The sequence below is a fragment of the Chrysochloris asiatica genome, unplaced genomic scaffold (genome assembly GCF_000296735.1).
Source record: "Chrysochloris asiatica unplaced genomic scaffold, ChrAsi1.0 scaffold00014, whole genome shotgun sequence".
Classification (NCBI taxonomy): Eukaryota; Metazoa; Chordata; class Mammalia; order Afrosoricida; family Chrysochloridae; genus Chrysochloris; species Chrysochloris asiatica.
This window is the reverse complement of record NW_006408532.1, coordinates 10,010,008-10,030,635: the sequence shown is the minus strand read 5'-3', so window position 1 is coordinate 10,030,635 and position 20,628 is coordinate 10,010,008. Positions and strand designations below refer to the sequence as shown.

Sequence of the window (20,628 nt, the reverse complement as noted above, 5' to 3'; positions counted from 1 at the left end):
ATAGCAGGCTAATTTTAATTTGATAATTTTGTATGGCTTGTGAATGATATCATAAAAAAGGTTCCCACCCCTGCTGTAAGGCAACGTCATAGCAGGACAAATGCATTTCCCTGTTAATTGCCTTTTTTTTTTTGGTCTTACTGGAAATGAGTCTTTAGGAATAAAATAATTTTAGAAGTCCATTTTCTACAAACAATTTATTATTTCAAAATCATTTTAAATATAGGTATGCTGCACTTTAAGGTGTTGGGGGGAAGCAGGACAACAATGTGAAGAGCTCTATTCAAAATGTTTTTATCACAGGAGTCTTTGAACAAAGAAATTCCCCAAGAACATTGTAACAGGCCTTTGTTTTGATAAACATGGGATGAGAAAAGTGACCTTGTTTCGCTCAAATGTGACCATTCTTTAGGAACAGATTCATTCTTCTAGTTTTAATGTCTATAAACCAATGATACAATCTATACAGATAGAAAACACCAAGCTGCTCTTCATTGGAAGCGTCCAACAACAGGAGGACGCCATCTGCGCACTCTTTCAGAAGGATTCTTGCATAGGAGAAAGTGAACTAACCCCTGAGAGTTATTTCAACTTGTAATAATTATTATCAAAAAGTTGAACACAGTGATTAAAGTGATTTTTCCAAAACAAAGGATATATATATGAACTAAAAAAGTGGAACGTCTTACTTTTATATACTTTGTTCTCAAAGGAAATTAAATGAGAACTTTGTAATAAATCAACTTTCATTTAATCAAAAGAATATTTACAGCAACTGCTCTTGATGTTAGTTCCTTAGTAAAAATGTAACAAGCAGGGGTGGATTAAGAGGTAGCCAGCATGGTCATCCCACTCAGGAATCTTTAGTGGCAGGTCTCTTGAGCTAGTCTATATGTGCTCGGAAGTCTCAGGTCTTCTGGGACCAACATAAAGAAAGATTAAACCAAAAACAGTTTTGAAACTGAAAAATAAACTCAGAATTTAAACATGAGACATCCTGGTGCCCAATCTTATCTTTTCCTAGTTCTATGATGTTGGACAAGTCTCTCCTCTCTGCATAAGATTCCCAGGTTATACCACTATTTGCTTTATAGTTTTGAAAATGAAAAGATACCTTGAATGTACACCAGATGTACCTTTGTACACCAGAAAGCACTACACAAATATCAGAGTTGTAAAACCAGCAGTTTACTCAAGAAATGGTGAATGCCAACAATGTGCTAAGCACTGTCCTATGAAATGGGGCTACTGCGGTGAACAAGAAGGCCCCTACTATTGGGCTGGAGCTAAGTAATTGGTGGGAGGTCACACAGTAAATAAGTTAATCAATCAGAATGATTATTTTTGCTGGTGATAACCATTTGATAATAAGACAAGATAGTAATATGCAGATAGTACTTACAAGACCAACCAAACTAACCCCCCTGCCATCAAACTGATTTTGTGACCCTACATAGTTTCTGAAATTTTAAATCTTCATGGGGCAAACAATCCCATCTTTCTCCTGTGGAGAGGCTGGTGGGCTTGAATCATCAATCTCGTGGCTAGTAGCCCAATGCCTAACCCATAGTGCCACCAGGGCTCTTTAGTGCTTCTAAGAGCTACTTAAAATGTGAATCAACTTAGGGGCAGTGGGTTTGGTTTTTTGGTTTTAAATATGGTGCTAAGGCAAGGCCTCTCTGAGGCAATAACATCTGATCTGTGAACTAGAAGAGCAGGAGCTGGCCATACAAAAATCCCAGGGAAGACAGTTCAGGCAAAAGAGTAGCTTGGAGAAAGGTGTAAGTAAGCTCGGTGGATATGAACTCGGAAGAGAGGAAGTTAGTGGTGCTAGAGAGGAAGAAACCACATTATCTATCAAGAGATCCACAAAAGTCAGATCATAGTGGGCCTAATGTTGTTAAAGTGCCGTGGAGTTGGTTCTCATTCATTAACGACACTGTATACTGCTATAGTCTAGGCCAGAGGTTGACAAAAAAAAACACCTGTTCTTGTAAATAAAGTTTTATTAGAACATGCTGCTGCTGCCAAGTGCTGTACTGTACTGACTCATGGAGACCCTGTATAGGATTTCCAAGGCTATAAATCTTTGCAGAGGCAGAAAGCCTCATCTTTCTCCTGAGGACCAGCAGGTGGATTTAAACTGCTGATTTTGTGGTTAGCAGCCTAATATCTAATCCAGTATGCTACCAAGACTCCTTATTGGAACACAGCCACACACATTTGTTTGTTTCATCTATGGCTGCCATGGCACTACAACAGCAAAACCCAGGCGCTGTGATAGAGACAATATGGCCCACAAAGTCTATATTAGAAGGTAGGTCCAAAGTATTGCTACTAGGGTTCTAGTTCATATTCACAGGTTTATTCCAAATAAAACATGCTTAAACGTGTCTGTTATTAGTGGATGGCTGCACATAAGTTCTCTCAGTAATATTTTTGCCATAGTCTTGCGTTGCTGTTGTTGTCCAGTTCGTTCTGACTCATAGTGACACTGAACAGAATTTCTGAGGAGTGGCCGGTGAGTTTGAACTGCTGACTTTGTGGTTCAAACAGACCTTGCAGTCCAGGGCATTATCCTGCAGCGCCACACCGGGAAAGGAATATTGGGAGACATTACAGAAAGCTTATAAGACAGTCTTCAAGCCTATAACTGATTGGATTATCTAAAAGGGCACTAGAATGTATACCCAGGGAAATAGGCTTCTTGTTAAGCTTTTGTGGAGAATGGAGCCTTAGGTAGAATCCTGATTGAAAAGATATTCAGACCAACCCTGAACGGCTAGAGAAACAGAAGATACTACTTAAAAGAAAGACTGGAGGTGGGAGTGGGGAAGCACACTGATTGGCTGTGACAGTATCAAACAAGCTGTGTGTCTTGGAGCCATGAAGGCAAGCAAAGTTAGCCCATCAGGGTATAAATCCCTTTCTAAGGCTGAAACCCAAAAGGAACACACAAACAGTCTTGTAGGCTTGCTGGTGATTGCCCTGGTCAACTGGTGAGTAGAAGTGGGTGGAATGCAGCAATGAAGACACGGGCTGAGTCTGACCATGTTCCATAGACACCTGATGACCCTGAGATGAGAGAGAGAAGAGGAATGGCTAGCTGGTTTGAAGTTCAGGGAGATGTGCGAACTTCTGAGCCCAAGGACACTGACCTAGCTAGAGTTAAGAATGAAGCGGCCAATGGTCTGAAGTGTGTGTGTGAGATGTGCGAGAACTCCCAAACTTGCAGACAGTACCCCTCTGACCTAGCTTGGATGGCCTGCTGACCAAAATTAGATCAGATCAAGATAAAGAAGACTGATACAGGAACAAGCATAAATTGCTACAACCTGATGAACTGGACCTTTGCTTATGGATGAAGTTAACCAAAATTCTAACCAAAAGGGAAGGATTCTTCATATTAAGGATCAAACTTGCCTCCTCAGTACACAGGGTTGATGGGGACACACAACTTACACTTTGTTTATAAAAATTGGGGGTTATAAAGGCACTAAGTGGCTGGCTTTACAAGTTTTCATGAGGGTGGTTAGAGTCAGAATGAGGGAGGTAAGACAGAATTCCCACTGAGTAGTTTTCCTCTTGTCCAGATGGGTCTAGTGATGATGGGGATAGGGTTTTATGATTCAATTGTGAATAACTGTTATTAGGACTAATGGCGATTGTCACAATTGTAATTGTAAAAGAGGTGTAACTAAAAGGGGGGAGCAGTTAATCTGTCATTTCAGGATCAGAGGACCTTAGAACCATCAAGAGGGAAAAGCACTAGATGAGTGGGGGATCCTAACCAGAATAGCGGCGACAACAGAGATGGTGACAGAGGCAATGGCATAGAGAGACAGAACAGCAGAGCACTATAGGGCCACAGACTGAGAAGAGCAGTGTACCTGTGGGCAGGAGGCTGGCTTATAAAATGTGCCCTTTAGACATTTAAATGAATATGTATTTTCTATGTGGTATATGTACATTAAAAAAAAAAAAAGAGTAACATAGGTAAATACTGTTAGCTGATAGTGTATGGAAGGGACGGTAAGCATTGCAATGATTTGTTGAATGTAAAATTGATGATCTGCCCTGTAAAACCTTCATTCAATTCACAATAAAAGCTTAAAAAAAAACCCCACAAAAAACCACTGTTGCTATAAACCCCATCTCTTACATATCCAAGCCTCAGAACAAGTGATCATTTGCTTTAAAACAAAACACTGTATACAAGACCCTGTCAAACAGCGTTCTACCATCAGTTTCCAATCTTGTGCTCCATATTTGTATTGGATAAACTTGTGGAGGGTGGCTACTTAGTTAAGATGTAAGTACTGTATCAGCTGGTAAAGCAGGTGGATATAAAGGGTGAAAAGACTGCAGTGGCTAGTGTCTCACAGAGACCCTTTTCATCTCCCATAGTAAAAGGCTGCAGTGGAGGTTTTTCACATTGTTAGTTCAGATGTTTTTAAAAGACTGCCCCAAACATTTGCAGCAGATAGTAAAGATGACGTCAAATCACAAAAGACAGTGGAGCAGGGGCTTTTTAATTATCAGAGCCCCTCAATAGTGTGCACATCAGATCACACTCAAAACAGGATCTTAACCTTAAGCTCTGCACAGGAGACATTTTTCCTACTCCCTTCTGAGGATGCCTCTTGGCTTCCACATCTTTTTCCTTCCTTCCAAAGTTGCAGTTTTTCCTCAGTCCTAGGCCTTCCTTATAATTTATATAGTATGTGTCTTTTGTTGCTGGAATGCCTTCTTTTTTCTCAAAGTCAATAAGCTAGAAGTTTTTCAGAAGAGTTCTGTTCCTAATTTTGATCAAATCAACACACGTCCATTTCAAATGTGACTGAGTGTTCAGATTTGTTCTAATTCATGTCTGCTTCAGTTATCTGCAATTTGGGAAATTTCCACTGAGAGAAGCAGTATAGAATAGTGGTTAAGAGGTGTACCTTTAAAGTCTAGCAAACTACTTGAATCCTGTAAGTTATACCATCATAACATCTATTTCATTGTAACTTATATTTAGGTTAAAAATTACAACATACTGTAAAGAAACAGCATTTCAATTATTCATATAAATACAACCTTGTTCTAAGAAAAGATTTTAAATGTCTAATAAGATAATGAGTTAAATTTTACTGAGTGCTGACCAAATGCTTTTTGTTGTTGTTAGCTGATGCATCTCTGGGGCTTTCAAAATGTTTCTCATTTATCCTTCATGTTAATTGCCTAGGAGGTAAATTTCCATTTTAAGACAAGGAAAATTGGGGCTCAGAGACTGACTGACCTGCCCAAACACCTTGAAAATGGCAGAAATAGTATTTAAATTTGGGTCTGCTTGACTTCAGAGTATATGCTTTTAAACACCGTAGAGGCTTATCTTCCTGTTTTCATTTAATAATTTCTTAACTGTATTTCTCAAGGATGAAAACGGAATGATTTCCAATGAACAGAGCTCAAACTATTCCTCACATGATGGTGGGTAATTCTGAACAGTAGCTGGCTTAAGGGAAGTTAAGGGAGGATCTTCAGTTAGTAACGGTGTAAACCAGAAGATAAAAAAAGTCACTAAAGCCAGACTATCCCAACAAAACCAAGGCCGTTCCAATTCTTATCAGAATGCATGACCTCGAAGAGATGCTGTTACTAATTTTTTTTACCACGAGTCATTTTTCTCATTTTTTGGGGATAGGGAAAAAATAAGAAAATTGGTATCTCACTACCTGTGATATTTTAAGCACAGTGATTTCAATGCAGGAAAGCTTTCCATATATAAAAATGATTTTGTTTTTTGAAACATTTAAAAGAAATCTACAATTAAAAAGTGATTTAAAGTATTAAACAGTCTATTGAAAGTTCACTGATCGAGCAAAAATCATAAAGGTGCCAGGCAGATCATCAAAGTTAGAAATCACAGCAATTAATTTATCCCCAAATGCGCCTCAGAAACCTTACACAGGATTGCTATGAGTTGGAACCAACTCGACAGCACTTAACAACAAACAGTGCTCATTTTTTAGAACTACCTACCTGGTATGGCGCTGTGGGCTAATGCATCAGACTGCAAAGTTGTTTGAACTGCAAGCTTGGTGGTTCAAGCTCACCAGCTGCTCCTTGGAAACCCTACACAAGGTCCCTATGGGTCGGAGACCACACAATGGCACTTAACAAAGTTCTCTGACAACAGGTTTCAAAATCAGAGTAGTTCACAATGTAAATTCAAATATATATAAATTATAACTTTATACTAAATAGATGGAGTCCTGGATAAGTGTGGCACTGCAAGGTAAGTGTACTGGCTGCAATCTTTTTGGTTCAAACCTACTTTGTGGTTTGAGTGCTTGCTTATCCTACAGCGTCACACCAAAGTCATCCACATACTATGTCCAAGCTACTAATGTAGCTACTGTCAAGTCTCATCGACCCAACAAGCAGAGGGGGCAGTGCACATCATCATCCAGGGCACAGGATCATAACCTGCTTCCCTGGAAACTCCATTCCACTGTCACCCATGGGCCTGGGAGAATATATGGACTGGACTCAAAGTCTGCTCCCTTAGATCAGAAGAAAACAGTATGTGTCCAAGGTAGTAGAGCACAGTGGCTAACAGCAAGTCCCAGGGGACAGTTTGTGGAACCATACATAGTTCCATAGGGGTGGGCAAGAGGCAAGTCCTAGTTCTGTAATACTACTATTTCATCTGCTCCAATGAAGACAGCAGGATGTAAGATTTACTGCACACTTACTATGGGCCTGACAGTGTCTTTCCTTATTTAATCTTCACAGTGACCTTATGAAGTAGCTATTATTCTCATTACATTTTGTGGGATTTGAAGCCAGTCTGCCTGGAACTGTGTACATGGGAATAAAGAAATAACAAATAAAAAATACCCAGAACAATGCTGGGCACATAGTAAACAGCAAAGAATGCCTGCTATTTTTTAAAAAAAGAACTTTTATTAAAGTATAATAATAATATAGAAAAGTACATGGAAGTTAAGTTTATAGCTTGAATTGTCACATGCCAAACATATCTATGAAAACTGCACCCAGATGAGAAACAGCTCCCCTAAAGCTAGTCCCATCTGCCTCACCCTTTCTCCCTCTCCTTCCAAGGAAAATATTTAATTTCTACTATTATCTATTGTCACAAAAGTTATTGTCAACAATCTCCATTTTACAGACAAGGGCATCAAGGCTCAAAGAAGTTAAATAACTTGTCCAAAGTCGCCAAGATAGTAAGTAGCAGAGTCAGAGCTTGAACCCACACAGACTGAGTCCAAAGTGTTTATCCTCTTATTCACTTGACTCTACCACCCCCCCCCTCGAGGATTTTGACCATCAAATGAGATCAGAAGTAAGAGTGCTTTCCCAGCACATGGACTCAATGAATGGCAGCTATCCTCATCAGAAACGGAACCTCCCCACCCCCCCCTTATCCCGCACTATTTACTGACATTAACAAAAACAAGAAATTCTGTTTTAATCAAATAAGATGACAGCTTTTCTCAGTAGTTTTTCCTAATAAACTTATCCCACTCGCACTTGGACAGAGTTAAATCCTACCATTAGTTGTGTTTGCAAAACACATCATAAACTACTTCTAAATGTTGTTGTTGTTGTTAAGTACCGTGGAGTTGGTTCTGACGCACAGGGTTTCCAAGGCTGCAGATCTTTATGGGAGCAGAAAACCTCATCTTTCTCCCACGGAACAAACAGCTAGTAGTTTCGAACTGCAGACCTTGAGGTTAGCAGCCCGATTCGTAACCACTATGCTAGCAGAGCTCCTTCACCTTATTATGGAGGTTATTGGTAATATTGTCTCTTCACTATAGAGAGCTCTTTGAAGAAGGGACTTTCTCAATCACTTTGGTACCCACCTAAGACAAACACTACTTAACTGGGAGCTATACAAGTTGAGCTTTTAAAGAATTCATAAATTCCCTGAAATCATACACAAAACTATTGAAATATTTCTTGGGAGAGGTCCAATGTTTTCAAGAGTTTTAAAAAGAACTTCCCTAATGCATAGCAAAGGAACAGACATGGCACATAGAAGATGCTAACTAACCATTTGCTGAATATGAAAGGGATATGGAGAAGCCCACCCAACTACTGGCAAAATGTCAGATGACCAGCTATGGCTCTAAGTTAAATACAATTCTAGCTGGAACCACTCTTTGCACCTCCTCACCTCAAAGACAAGCTCATTAGTTATGTATTTCAACCCTGGCTCTGACACTCACTGTGGGCGAGTTAACATGTCTGTTCTATGTTCCATCTAATTTCTACCAGAACTCGTTGAATATTTTGTTCAGATTCTGTTGCAGTGACCTCAAAACTATCAAAATACTTCTGCTTAGAAATTACCTCTGCTAAGTTCACAGTCTGGTAGTGTAGTGGTTACAAGTCATGATGATAACCTCAAGGTCAGCAGTTTGAAACTACCAGCTGTTCCATGGGCGAAAGATGATGCTTTCTACTCCTACAAAGATTAACAGCCTCGGAAACCCTATACAGGGTCACTATGAGTCAGAACCGACTCCACAGCACATAACCACCACCACCACCATACCAAGTTCTAGACTGCACAAGTTACGGATTTAAGAACTACCACATATACAGTATTAACTATTTGTGTGCCACTGAGAAGTTTTTCCCTCCCCCTTTTGCTAAAAAATTTCAAAATGTGAAATGTCCTTGTCTTGTGGCATGGCACTGTAGGATAAAGCACTGGACTGCAAGGTCAGTTTGAACTGTAAGGTCAGCAGTTCAAACCTACCAACCGTTCCTCGAAAACCCTATACAAGGTCACTATGGGTCACAACCAACTTGACTGCACTTAACAACAATTCCATTATAAGACAACACCAGTTGCAAACTTGTCTTGCTTATTTTTGTACTGGCCCAGCATCCAGGCAAGCAGCCTTGGACTCAGCAGATCCTCAAATGATGATAGGTAATCTGAATCATATCACTACTTCCTAACAAGTGACTTTCATCTTCCGACACTATAATAAAATTGTAGCTCATGTCTTCAAAAGATGTAATGACTATTTTTTCCAAAGTGTCTTTATACCAAACTCTGAATGCAGAATATTTTCAAGAAGGCTGCAGGGTTGGTGTGGCACTGTAGAATAAGCACTGGACTGCTAACCACAAGATTGGTGGTTTCAACCACTCCTTGAAAACACTATACAAGGTCACTACAAGTTGGAACTAACTCAACAACACTGAACAATTCTAAGGTAAAACCACAGAGTAAAAGGACTGTACAGAAAGTTGTGGGGTTAGGGAGGTTCACCTCTTATGACTCATAAAGTTTCCAAGGCTATAAGGAGACCAGCTGTTGGGTCCGAACCACAACGTTTTGGGTCACTAGTGTAGTGGTTATGAATCAGACTGCGAACCTTAAGGTCAGCAGTTCGAAACTACCAGCTGTTCTGCGGGAGAAAGATGAGGCTTTCTGCTCCCGTAAAGATTTACAGCCTCAGAAACGCCTGTACAGGGTTGCTATGAGTCAGAGCCGACTCTACGACACCTAACCACCACCACTGACGGCAATGGATGGCAATTTTAACAACCATAATAACAACATCTTTTCCAGATTCAGCTAGATGGAAGGAAGCTTTGAGTGCTGAGATTACCTAGTCTACCATTTCTTGAAGTCTGACCCACAGGGTGTGATTTGGTTCCATGAAATAGAGGAGTCACATAACTTCAGGTTATTCAACAAGCCAATTCACCTTTTTTTTAACCTTGCATTTCCCCAAGCTATGAGCCCTTTTACATGGAATATCTACTAACAACCTGTAGAAAGGCAGACCTAGCCCAAGATTACAGCTACTTGCAGGGGATCAGATCTCCTGATTCTCCATCCAGAGTGTTTTCCATTAAACATTTCAAATGAAAACCACAAATGATGGGCTTGCAATGTGGAAAAGAACCAGGAAAGAAGGGGTCCACTGGACATCCTGATGGGCAGGATAAAGTGACAGCAAGAATAGAGACAAACTGGAAAGTTTGTGCCCTGTGCAGTGGTGCAGGTGCTGCTCAGCTCCTGCTCATGACTCCTGACGGTCAAGGCTTTATGACAATTTGACTGGGCCTGGATTATTGGTGGTTTGGCTGTTACATGTAGTAAGCCCCCATGATGAGATAAAAAATAATGTAATCACCCCCAAGATATGATCTGATGTGATCAGTTCTAATTTGATTTAATTTTCCTATACATTGTACTCATTTATACGATGCAATCTACAGGATTAGACTGTATCTTTGAGTTCATCTCTTTTGAGATATAAATGAGATTAAATAGTTAAGCAAGGCTCAGGGGGACCTACTGCCACCTACAAAGAGGAGTTGGAAGTGGAGTGCATCCTTTGGAATTGGATCCCTGCACTGGGAAGCTCCTAGATCCAGGGGAAGACTGGTGCCAAGACACATGAAGCTCTCAATGAATGTTGAGTCTACAGATGATGAAAGGAGGCAAGGACGTTTATCCAGAGTCAACCAAGAAAGCCTTCCTTAGGAGCTGGCATTCTGACTTTGGACTTCTAATTTCCTAAACCGTGAGAAAATAAATATTTATTTGTTACAGGCATCCACATCAGGTATTTCTGCTCTAGCAACACTAGATACCTATGACAATTACCATGCAGAACATGGCAGCAGTGTGGCCAGATCTTTCCTAGAGGAGTTTTAGAAAGTTTAATTTTTATGTGAAATTACTCTAATTTCTAAGTCTTGTTACTGTGTAAGTCTGTAAGCATGCCCACAGTGCACCCTTCTCCAGCCTTTATCCATAAGTAACTGGCATTTTGCCAATGCATGAAAGTGTTATGTGTAGAGTTCTCATAAGAAAATTTAGCGCTTGTGTAAAAAAACCAAGCATATTAAAGCACTGAAGTCCCAAATTTGCCCACTGAACAAAAATATACATGAACTTTCAGATTTTAAAGACATCTCAGCTGAAAATGAGAATGTACTGCTCATTTTCTATGTACTTTTGAATGCCAAATATGGAATTTAGGGCTTCCAACAATGTGGGCAAACGGGCTCCACGGCATTACCAAAACCCTTTATTCACAACTCACTTTGCAGGGTATTCTACTGGGTCACATATAACAGTAGTACAGGAGCAGCTCATGGATTTCTTGCAGACAATGGTTTTGTCAGTGTTTGAGAAAGCTAAAATTAACGTGCACACAGGAGTTAATCCCTCATGAAATGCTGACTTGAGATATTACAGCACATCATAACTTAAATCTATTGCGCATCAGTGCACCTGCCTTTACTATGAGTCAGAAACATATATCAAATGAACAAAGGCATCTCTCAAGGAGTATCCAACTGCCAATGCATGAAAGCGTTTTCTTTTAAAGGTGAATGTGCAGAGTTCTCTTGAGAAAATTTAGCGCTTGTGTAAAAAAAAAAAAAAAAAAAAAAAAAAAGCATCTTAAAGCACTAAAGTCCCAGATCTGCCCAAAGTGTACAGGGACACACCCCAAACTATCTACTGCTCAGGATCAAAGTGTGAAACAGCAGCAGTAGGGGATTATTTTCTGGAAAACTGCAGAACTTCTGTGGCACCACACCAAACAATGTTTCCAAAAAGATGTCAGTAAAGACTAGATTCCGGGTCAAAAAAGCTGTCAAACAGTTACTTTCTACTGACAACACAATGGACAATAACCTTGGTCACAACTAGGTGAAAGGTCACCATGCTGCTCATCTCCATAAGGCACCAACGACACTATTCTATGTGATGAGAATATCCTGGTGTTGTGCAATGCAGTGGCACTGATTGGGTGGTCTCAATCAAAGCAGGAGCTTAAAGTCATAAAAAGCATTCATTAGCAGTTTGGCAAAAGAGCTTCTACTTAGGTGATGATCAGCGGACAGCTGGTCTAGCTCAATGGAAGACTGCAGGAAATCTATAACATACATTATCCTGTGAACATGCAACAGTTTGTACTCAATGGCAGCTGCTACTAAATTATTGGCAAATGGATTTTCTTGGAACATGTTTATAATCAGAAAACGTAACCAAAATAAAATAGATTTTCATCTATCATCTTCTTATCCTTGTCACCTAGGCAGACGATCAGAAAAGAGATACAGAATGTGGTCATGGAACAAGATGATCTACTTGGGTTTGAGTCTACATCTTGACCTCATTAAGATCCTGTCTTCTCTAAGCAACTAGTAGAAGATACACTTTGTGCTAACTAGTCAATGACTTAGGAGTACTAGACATGACTTGTAATACCAAGCAATTCATCAATGGAACCAAATCAGATCACATTTTTATTTTTATGTACTTCCCTACAGAATACAGGAGTCCTGGTGTGGCGCTGCAGGATAATGCACTGGACAGCAAGGTCAGATTTGAACCACAAGGTCAGCAATTGAAACCCAACAGCCACTCCTTAAAAACCATATACAAGGGTGCTAGGAGTTGGAACTGACTCGATGGCACTTAATAATAAAACTATGCCAAACACACTGCACTGGACTTTATACTATTAACTGCTAGACATTACAAATCAGACATAGTAGAAATTTCAGGTTCAAATCCAACTCAGACTCTTATATTCTATTAGCAGAGTGGTTATATGAGTTGGGTGCTGACCTCAAAGTAAGCAGTTCTAAACTACCAGATGTTCCGCAAGAGAACGATAAGGCTTTCTGCTCCCGTAAAGATTTAGACTCGGAAACGCTACACTGGGTTGTTATGAGTCAAACTGACTTCATAGTACATAACCACTACCACCACCACCACCACCAGATAAGCTACTAAGCATGTAATACCTTACTGTTGAACCACAAACAAAGAAAGGCCTTGCACATGATAGCACATAAAGCTTTGCAATCATTTAAATATATGTATATATATATACTCTGCCTTTTGTTCCACTTTTACTGGGGGGGAAATTGTATCTTTTATTATGTGTGTACAGATAGCAGAACCACCACCATCCAGATGTCTAAATTTACAATAAGCACAGATTACAGACTTCTAACATTTCATTTTTGGCCAATGTAGATCTACAAAATAAGCCTAAAATAACCCATAAACCTGCTTTTGGTTTAGTTTTTTAAAGACTATCGAGTCCTTGAAGATAGTACTGACCTCCAGCTGATAACACCATTCAGAAGTAATACACTTACAGCACAAGCTCCACTGGGATTATTACTGTTCCAGCCAATGGTGCATTTCAGAGCCAGGAACATTTCCAATGAAGTTGTCAATGCCTATAGAAGGATCTCTGGTAGCATAGCGGTTACGAATCAGACTGTAAACCTTAAGGTCAGAAGTTCGAAACTACCAGCTATTCCACAGGAGAAAGATGAGGCTTTCTGCTCCTGTAATGATTTACAGCCTCAGAAACCCTGTACAGGGTAGCTATGGGTCGGAATGACAGCACTTAACAACAACAATAGTAGACACCACAGATTCAACAATTCACATTAAGTCAGCGTTCATCAGAGGGTCTCCCTTGTTCTTGAGCAGGTTATCCAAAATGAGTCAAACCACTGGCTCAAGACAAGTGGTGTCTTCACAATGGTTCAAAATTTACTACAGGCTTTCTCTAAAATGAGGATCTGAATTCTTCAGGATAATGATTATAATTCTTCCTGGACATAGGCCAAACAAGGTGATTGCCACACATCAGTATGGGGTGAAAACCATTACATATGGCTTATTAGCCAATAAGAAATAAGGTTAAGGACCTGTATTGTACAGAAACACTGTAATGTGCTGGAAAGCAGAGGGTAGAAGGGGAGCTGGATGGCATTTCATCCATAATAGTCACTGGTTGGCTCTGACAGCTAAGAAAGAAGGATACTCACTACTACACTGGTTGGCACCTTGGCAGTAAGAAACAAAACATCAGATGAAATTCTGGGTGGAATTAAAGGTATGGGAGGAGTCCTGGTGTGGCATGGTAGAATAAACACTAGTATGTTAACTGCCAAGGTCAGTGGTTAAAACCCACCAGTTGCTCCCCAGGAAACCTATACAAGGTCTTTACCAACTCAAAGGATTTAACAACAAAGGTATGGGAAGCTCTAGAATTTGGTGCAATGTCTATAGGAGCATCAGTATTAAAATGAAAGTTCAAATCTGGGAAACAGGGTTCCCTCTCCTGGAAAACGGAAAAGAGACGTAAAAACCATTATCTTCAAGCAACCTAGTGGAGACCTTCTTCTAATACAATGAATCCTGTAGCTTTCTGTTGAGCCAAGCAGTAATTGGTTATAGCAGATCTTTTTAAGTATCAGTTAGTGCACCTACAATTAAACAGAAAGAGGTGATGAACACAACTAACTCAACAGAGGAAATTAAGTGGTAGAGCTAACTAGTTAGTAAGTTTTACACACAATACAACGTCAGGCCTGTTGTAAGCACTATAATAGAAGCTTAGGCATTTTTGGCAGATACCGTATTCATTCTTCAGGAAATCTTGCAACCTCTTAAACAGTTTAGCCTTGACAAAATGCAAGACATTGTCAGATAGTAAAGTTTCACGACTGGAATGAATTCGTATCACTTACTTTTTCCCTCATGCTGAGGAGAAACTATTGCCACAGAATTTCTATCTTCTGGGGACCACCCACACCTATTTAGCACTCTTTCCTCTCCAAAGAGTACCCACAAAAGTAAAATACCCCGAGTGTCTTCCACTCCATCTTCAAAATGCCGCGAGTCCAAGAATGATGGGGTTTTTTTTCAAGTTTTTAAAAGGCTACTGAGTCTAGGACGGTTGCATTCTGGCTACACCCGGGTTTTCACCAAAAGCACCCAACCTCCTCAACAGCTTCAGAACCTTACGATGACTGCCCCAGGAGTCCCGTTCCGACGTGGGGAAGCTACAGGAGCCAAGTTCCCTGGGCAAATCCTTTCTCAGCGGCTGCTGGCACCTGGGAGACTCACCCAACAGGCTGGGCCTGGGCCTCGCGGTGGCGTCTCATTCCCCGACTCCTCCCGGCTGCAGGAGCCCCAAGGAACCGCCGGGGTAGTTGAGGCGTCCCACCAGATAGCCTCCAGCCCCCAACCCCGATTCCCCACCCGGCCCCGCCTCGGCCTCTCGTGCTCCCGCCAGCCGGCAGAGCCCGTACCTGCCGGACTCGGTGCAGAGCGTCCACGAAGCCCTCGGCCTTCATCCCCACCGGAGCGCTCTGCCCCGGCACCAGCTCCGCCATTACCGCCCCCGCCTCCCCCACCACCACCGCCGCCGCCCCGCCGCCGCCGCCGCTCGGCTCCACTGTCCGATATCCCGCTCCGCTTGAGGACCCGTAGCCGGAAAAGGAAAGTCGCCTTATTTCCGGCGGAAGGGAAGTCGAGATGCTCGACGCGAGAGGAGCCGCGTCTGCGGGGCGGGGTCAGAGCACGTGACTGTGAGTCGGACGGAAGCAAGGGGCGGGGCCGAGGGTGTGCGAGCTGTCCTCTGCGCGCTAGGTTGCCGTCGGATCCCGGGGGCCTGGACGCGATCTGATCCATTGATAATATCCCGACGGGCACTTTAGGCTCAGATGAGTGCCCGAAGTGTCCATTTGGAATTTTTGAGAGAAATTACTTGGCTTTCCCATGACAACCCCAGCAGTCTTGGTTCACTAAAAACCCGGCCCTGGCAGCCCCTCAGAGAAATACCCATTGGTTTGGAATTTAGGGACTGGGCATTGGAAATGACACCGTGAGGACCCAGAATGATGTGTAGAGAGGAAGAGACAGCAACAAAAAATGTCAGTGTTTCTCGTTTGTAGGGAGTCCCTTGCCTGAGTTCTTGTACCGTAATAGGTTTGCACCAGGGTGAGTCAATGCCAGTTCCCCTGAAGGTTGCCTGGTGACACTGCTCAGGAAGGACGCTCCCTCTGGAAAGTAAATATGGGTGTCCTTTTACACATTCTTTTACCAACTTTGAGACTGAGGGGAACTGAAAATACCACAGGACCCTCATTGCATGCCTGCTGCACCAAATCCTTTTTACAAGAGAGCTTCTTGGAATACTTAAATAATGTGTGTACCCTGCGCCCCCAATTCCCCCACCCCAGTGGTTGCTGTCGTTGTTGTTAAGTGCTGTGAGTCTGTTCCGACTCACAGCAACCCTGTATACGATTTCTGAGGAGCAGCTTGTGGGTTTGAACTGCCGACCTTGTGGTTCACAGTCCAGTGCTGATCCCACAGCCCCACAGCAGTAGTCCACCGCCATCGTAGTGACTCCATATAGTTTTCAAAGCAAGGGAGGGAATCTTAGTGCTGGAAGACACTCGAGTCTTTGAGGTTGTTGTTAGTGCTGTCGAGTATAGATACCAACTTCTTAACCCCCTATAGTGTTTAAGTCCTGATGTGGCGCTGTGGGATAATGCACTAGGCCGCAAGGTCTGTTTGAATCGCAAGGTGGGCGGTTCAAGCTCACCAGTCACTCATCGGAAACCCTATATAAGGTTGCTATAGATTGGAACCGACTCATCGGCACTTAACAACATCAGTAACAATGAGTCGGAAACGACTCGATGGCACTTATCAACAACGACAGCATTGGACCTCAAGGTCGGTTTAAACCACAAGGTCTACAGTTCAAACTCATCACCCGCTCCTTGGAAACGATACAGGGTTACAATGAGTTGGAATCGATTAGAAGGCACTTAACAACAACAACGGTTGTTTAGGGAACGTCTTTCGAATTAATGTCAAGTTGGAGTAATTCCTAGATTATGCTAAAATCAAAGAATTTGACAAAATTGAAAAATGGAAGACTATCACTTAACAACAACATCACTTCTGTACAAAATATTTCACCCTACGTAGAAAAGCACATAGTTGGGTGTATTGTTATTGAAGAGCTGCTGTGGAGCAGACCATATTAACACATCTATTTGTTGCCCTCCTGGGTATGGTGAGTTTTCACTTTGCTGTGTTTGTAAAAAAGATATGGTGTTAATCTTCATGAAGAGGAATGGATGATTCTACTGACCCAGTATCAATTATACTTGTGTTTTGGACGTTTTTAAAGTTATCTCTTACATTGTTGTTGTTGTTAAGTGCCGTCGAGTCGGTTCGGACCCATAGCGACCCTCAACAGGGTTTCCGAGGCTGTAAATCTTTACGGGAGCAGAAAAAGTCTCATCTTTCTCCCGCGGAGCGCCTGGTTGTTTCGAACTGCTGGCCTTGCGGTTCACAGCCCAATTCGTAACCACTATGCTACCAAATCCACATTCCACGTGGCCCTTCCTGTGCGTATAGATAGTGGAAACAAGGTTATTAGCCCAAATAAATACAAGCTATTTCAAGGTGTAGTCCCAAGACTACATGCCTAAGTCAGAAGCATGCCTAAGTCAGAAGACAGGGTTCTGATTCCTCTTCTTTTATTGGTTGAGTAATTTTGGATAAATCTCCTACCTCTGGGAGCACAAAAGAAGATGACCAGATACTAACATCCTGATCATCATCATTTTAGTACTTACCACGTTGCTTTTAAATAAATTTATAATTATGTATTATCTTTTCCACTAGAACAAAACTTCTAATGAGACGGGGACTGTATTTTATTTACCTTGTTCATGACTTTCTCCCCAGCACCTAGCACAATGCTTGGCATCTTGTTGGCTCTTAGTATTTGTGAAATGAATGAGTGAGAATGATTTTCCCTAAGAAGGATAAGGAAAGATTTTCAGATGTCAAAAATGGACACACTTGGCTGTGACTAGCTTTGCATATGAAACTGTCACCTAAGTAAGCCATTCCACCCTGTGCTTTGGAGATCCATTACTGATGAATTGAAACAACCTCTTGTTTGTTGTTGTTGTTAAGTCCCGTGGAGTTGGTTCTGACTCATAGTGACCCTGCACAGAGTTTCCGAGGCTGTAAATCTTTACGGGAGCAGAACGCCTCATCTTTCTCCCGCGGAACCGCTGGTAGTTTCGAACTGCTGACCTTGAGGTTAGTAGCCTGATTGGTAACCACTACGCTACCAGAGCTCCTTAACCTCCTCTTTAGATGTTGCCAAATAGAAGCCACCTTATAATGAAATTGTATCAGTAAGGAGACTCTAGACTATGCTGCTGCAACATTTTTCTCACTTGTGGTGTGTCACATAAACATTGCTGGTAGGCAGTGGTTTTGCTACCAAAGCTGATAAAGCAGCCTGTATGGAGTCCTGATGTGGCACTGTAGGATAAGCACTGGACTGCAAATTGAAAGACCGGTGTTTCAAACCCACCAGCTACTCATTGGAAATCATAATACAGGGTCGCGATGAGTTGGAACCGACTTGACAACACCTAACAACAACAATGGAGCACTAAATGCTAGGAAGGCAGAGGGGAAAAGAAAGTGAGATAAAGCATGAACTAACCTTTAAAGCTTTTTCCTGTAAGTGACATATGGTACTTCTGCTCAAGAATTGGTCAAGTGGCAGAAAAATATAACCCACCTCCAGGGAGAAACAAAAAAAATGTTTTTAAGCAATACCATAATTTTGCAAATAAATTGAAAGAAAAAAAAATATGTAGACTCCTGTATAGTAGATCCTGACCCTTAAGAATAATTTCCAGTATTCATGAACTATCCTAAAGATTTTTGCCTTTATAATTTGGGGACATCTGATCCTCCCATCCCAGGATCTATACTGTTTTTCTTTGTCTCTGAGATGAAACTAGCTCATAGCAGTGATATTCACAGGTCCTCCAGATAAGTCTTTTTCCATTGTCAAAGATTCATTGGACTAAAGAATATGCCAGAATGAAATCTATGAATAGAAAAATAAAAAACGATGTGGCTAGTAAACTTTCTGGGACCATGATTTTCCAGATCTTTATTCTGCCCTCAAACTTGATTAACAGTTTAGTTAATCAACTCTGAATTGTAAATAATTCTTTAGAACTTTGAATGCATCACTCGTTGTCTTCTAACATCCAGTGTTTTATAAGACAACTTTATTGAGAACACTTTGAGAAACTGCACATATTTAAGGTCTAGAACCACAAGGTCAGCAGTTCAAGCCCATCAGTTGCTCCATGGGAAAAAAGATGAGGCTTTCTGCTCTTGCAAAGCTTTAGAAGGCTTGGAAACTATACAAGGTCGTTATGAGTTGGAATTGACTCAACAGCATTTAAAAACAACAAATTTGATGTCATTTACATATTTAGCTAGCTTGCAGAGAATGAGTGTTCCAGAACATTTAATTGTGCTCACGAGGAACCTGTACACAGATCAAGAGTCAGTTGTTTGAACAGAACAGAACATAACAAGGGAGCACCAAATGGTTTAAAATTAGGAAAGATGTGTGCAATGGTTGTATTCTTTCACCATACTTATTCAATCTGTATGCTGAAAAAATAATCTGAGAAGCTGAATTATATAAAGAAAAATGTGACATCAGAATTGGAAGATGGCTCATTAACAACCTGTGATACGCAGAGGATTCAACCTTGCTTGATGAAAGTGAAGAGGACTTTAAGATCAAAGACTACAGCCTTCAGTTTGGGTTGCACTTCAATGTAAAGGAAACAAAAATCCTCACCACTGGACCAATAAACAACATCCATATAAATGGAGAAAAGATTGAAGTTATCAAATACTTCATTTTGCTCGAATTAACCATCAATACTCATGGAAGTAGCAGTCAAGAAATCAAATGACATGACTGCATTGGGAAAATCTGCTGCACAAGACCTCTTTAAAGTGTTCAAGAGCAAAGATGTCAGTTTGAGGACAAAGGTGCGCCTGACTCAAGCCATGGTATTTTCAATAACCTCATATGTATGTGAAAGTTGGACAGTGAGTAAGGAAGACTGTAGAAGAATTGATGCATTTATGTGTTGGAGGAGCATATTAAAAGTACTATGGACTCCAAAAAGAACAAACCAATTTGTGTTGGAGGAAGTACAACCAGAATGTTCCTTGGAAACTAGGATGGCCTGACTTTTAGTCTTTCATACTTGGAACATGCTATCAGAAGGGACCAGTCACTGGAGAAGGATATCATCTTTGGTAAAGTAGAGAGTTAGAGAAAAAGAGAAAGACTCTCAATGAGGTGGATTGGCACAGTGGCAAGAGCAATTGTCTCAAACACAGCAACAAATGTGAGGTTGGTACAGACTGGGTAGTGTTTTGTTCTGTTGTGCATAGGGTTGCTATGAGTCTGTACCAACTTCATGGCACCTAACTACAACAACAGCTAGCTATCCCCAGCTTCCCTCCTTTCCCTTATTCATAGACAATCATTGATCTGCCACTATAGATTAGTTTGAATTTTCTTAAAATTTTATATAAATGGAAGCATATGGTATGCACTCTTGTCTGAATTCTTTTACACAGCATAAATTATTTTGAGATTCATCTATTGTGTTGTTAATAGTTGATTCCTTTTAATTACTGAGTAGTATTTCCATTGCAAGGAACTCTGGTAGCGTAGTGGTTACGAATCCGACTGTGAACCACAAGGTCAGCAGTTCGAAACTACCAGCTGTTCTGTGGGAGAAAGATGAGGCTTTCTGCTCCCGTAAAGATTTACAGCCTCGGAAATGCTGTATAGGGTCGCTATGAGTCAGAACCAACTCCACAGCACATAACAACAACAACATGCCAAGAAATTTGGAAGCTAGCATCCTGGACACCTGACCTAT

The 20,628-nt window shown here is 41.2% G+C and overlaps 1 protein-coding gene across 1 annotated transcript in view; it reads right to left on the bottom strand.

The window, feature by feature from the left end:
• The window catches only part of FUBP3 (far upstream element (FUSE) binding protein 3), a 60,215-nt gene extending 44,910 nt beyond the window's left edge, over window positions 1-15,305 (bottom strand). Inside the window, exon 1 of the mRNA XM_006834876.1 lies at window positions 15,121-15,305. Within this exon, the coding sequence (XP_006834939.1) occupies window positions 15,121-15,204 (84 nt within the window). The 5' untranslated portion in view covers window positions 15,205-15,305. The remainder of the gene's footprint in view (window positions 1-15,120) is intronic.
• Window positions 15,306-20,628: the final 5,323 nt, after the last annotated feature.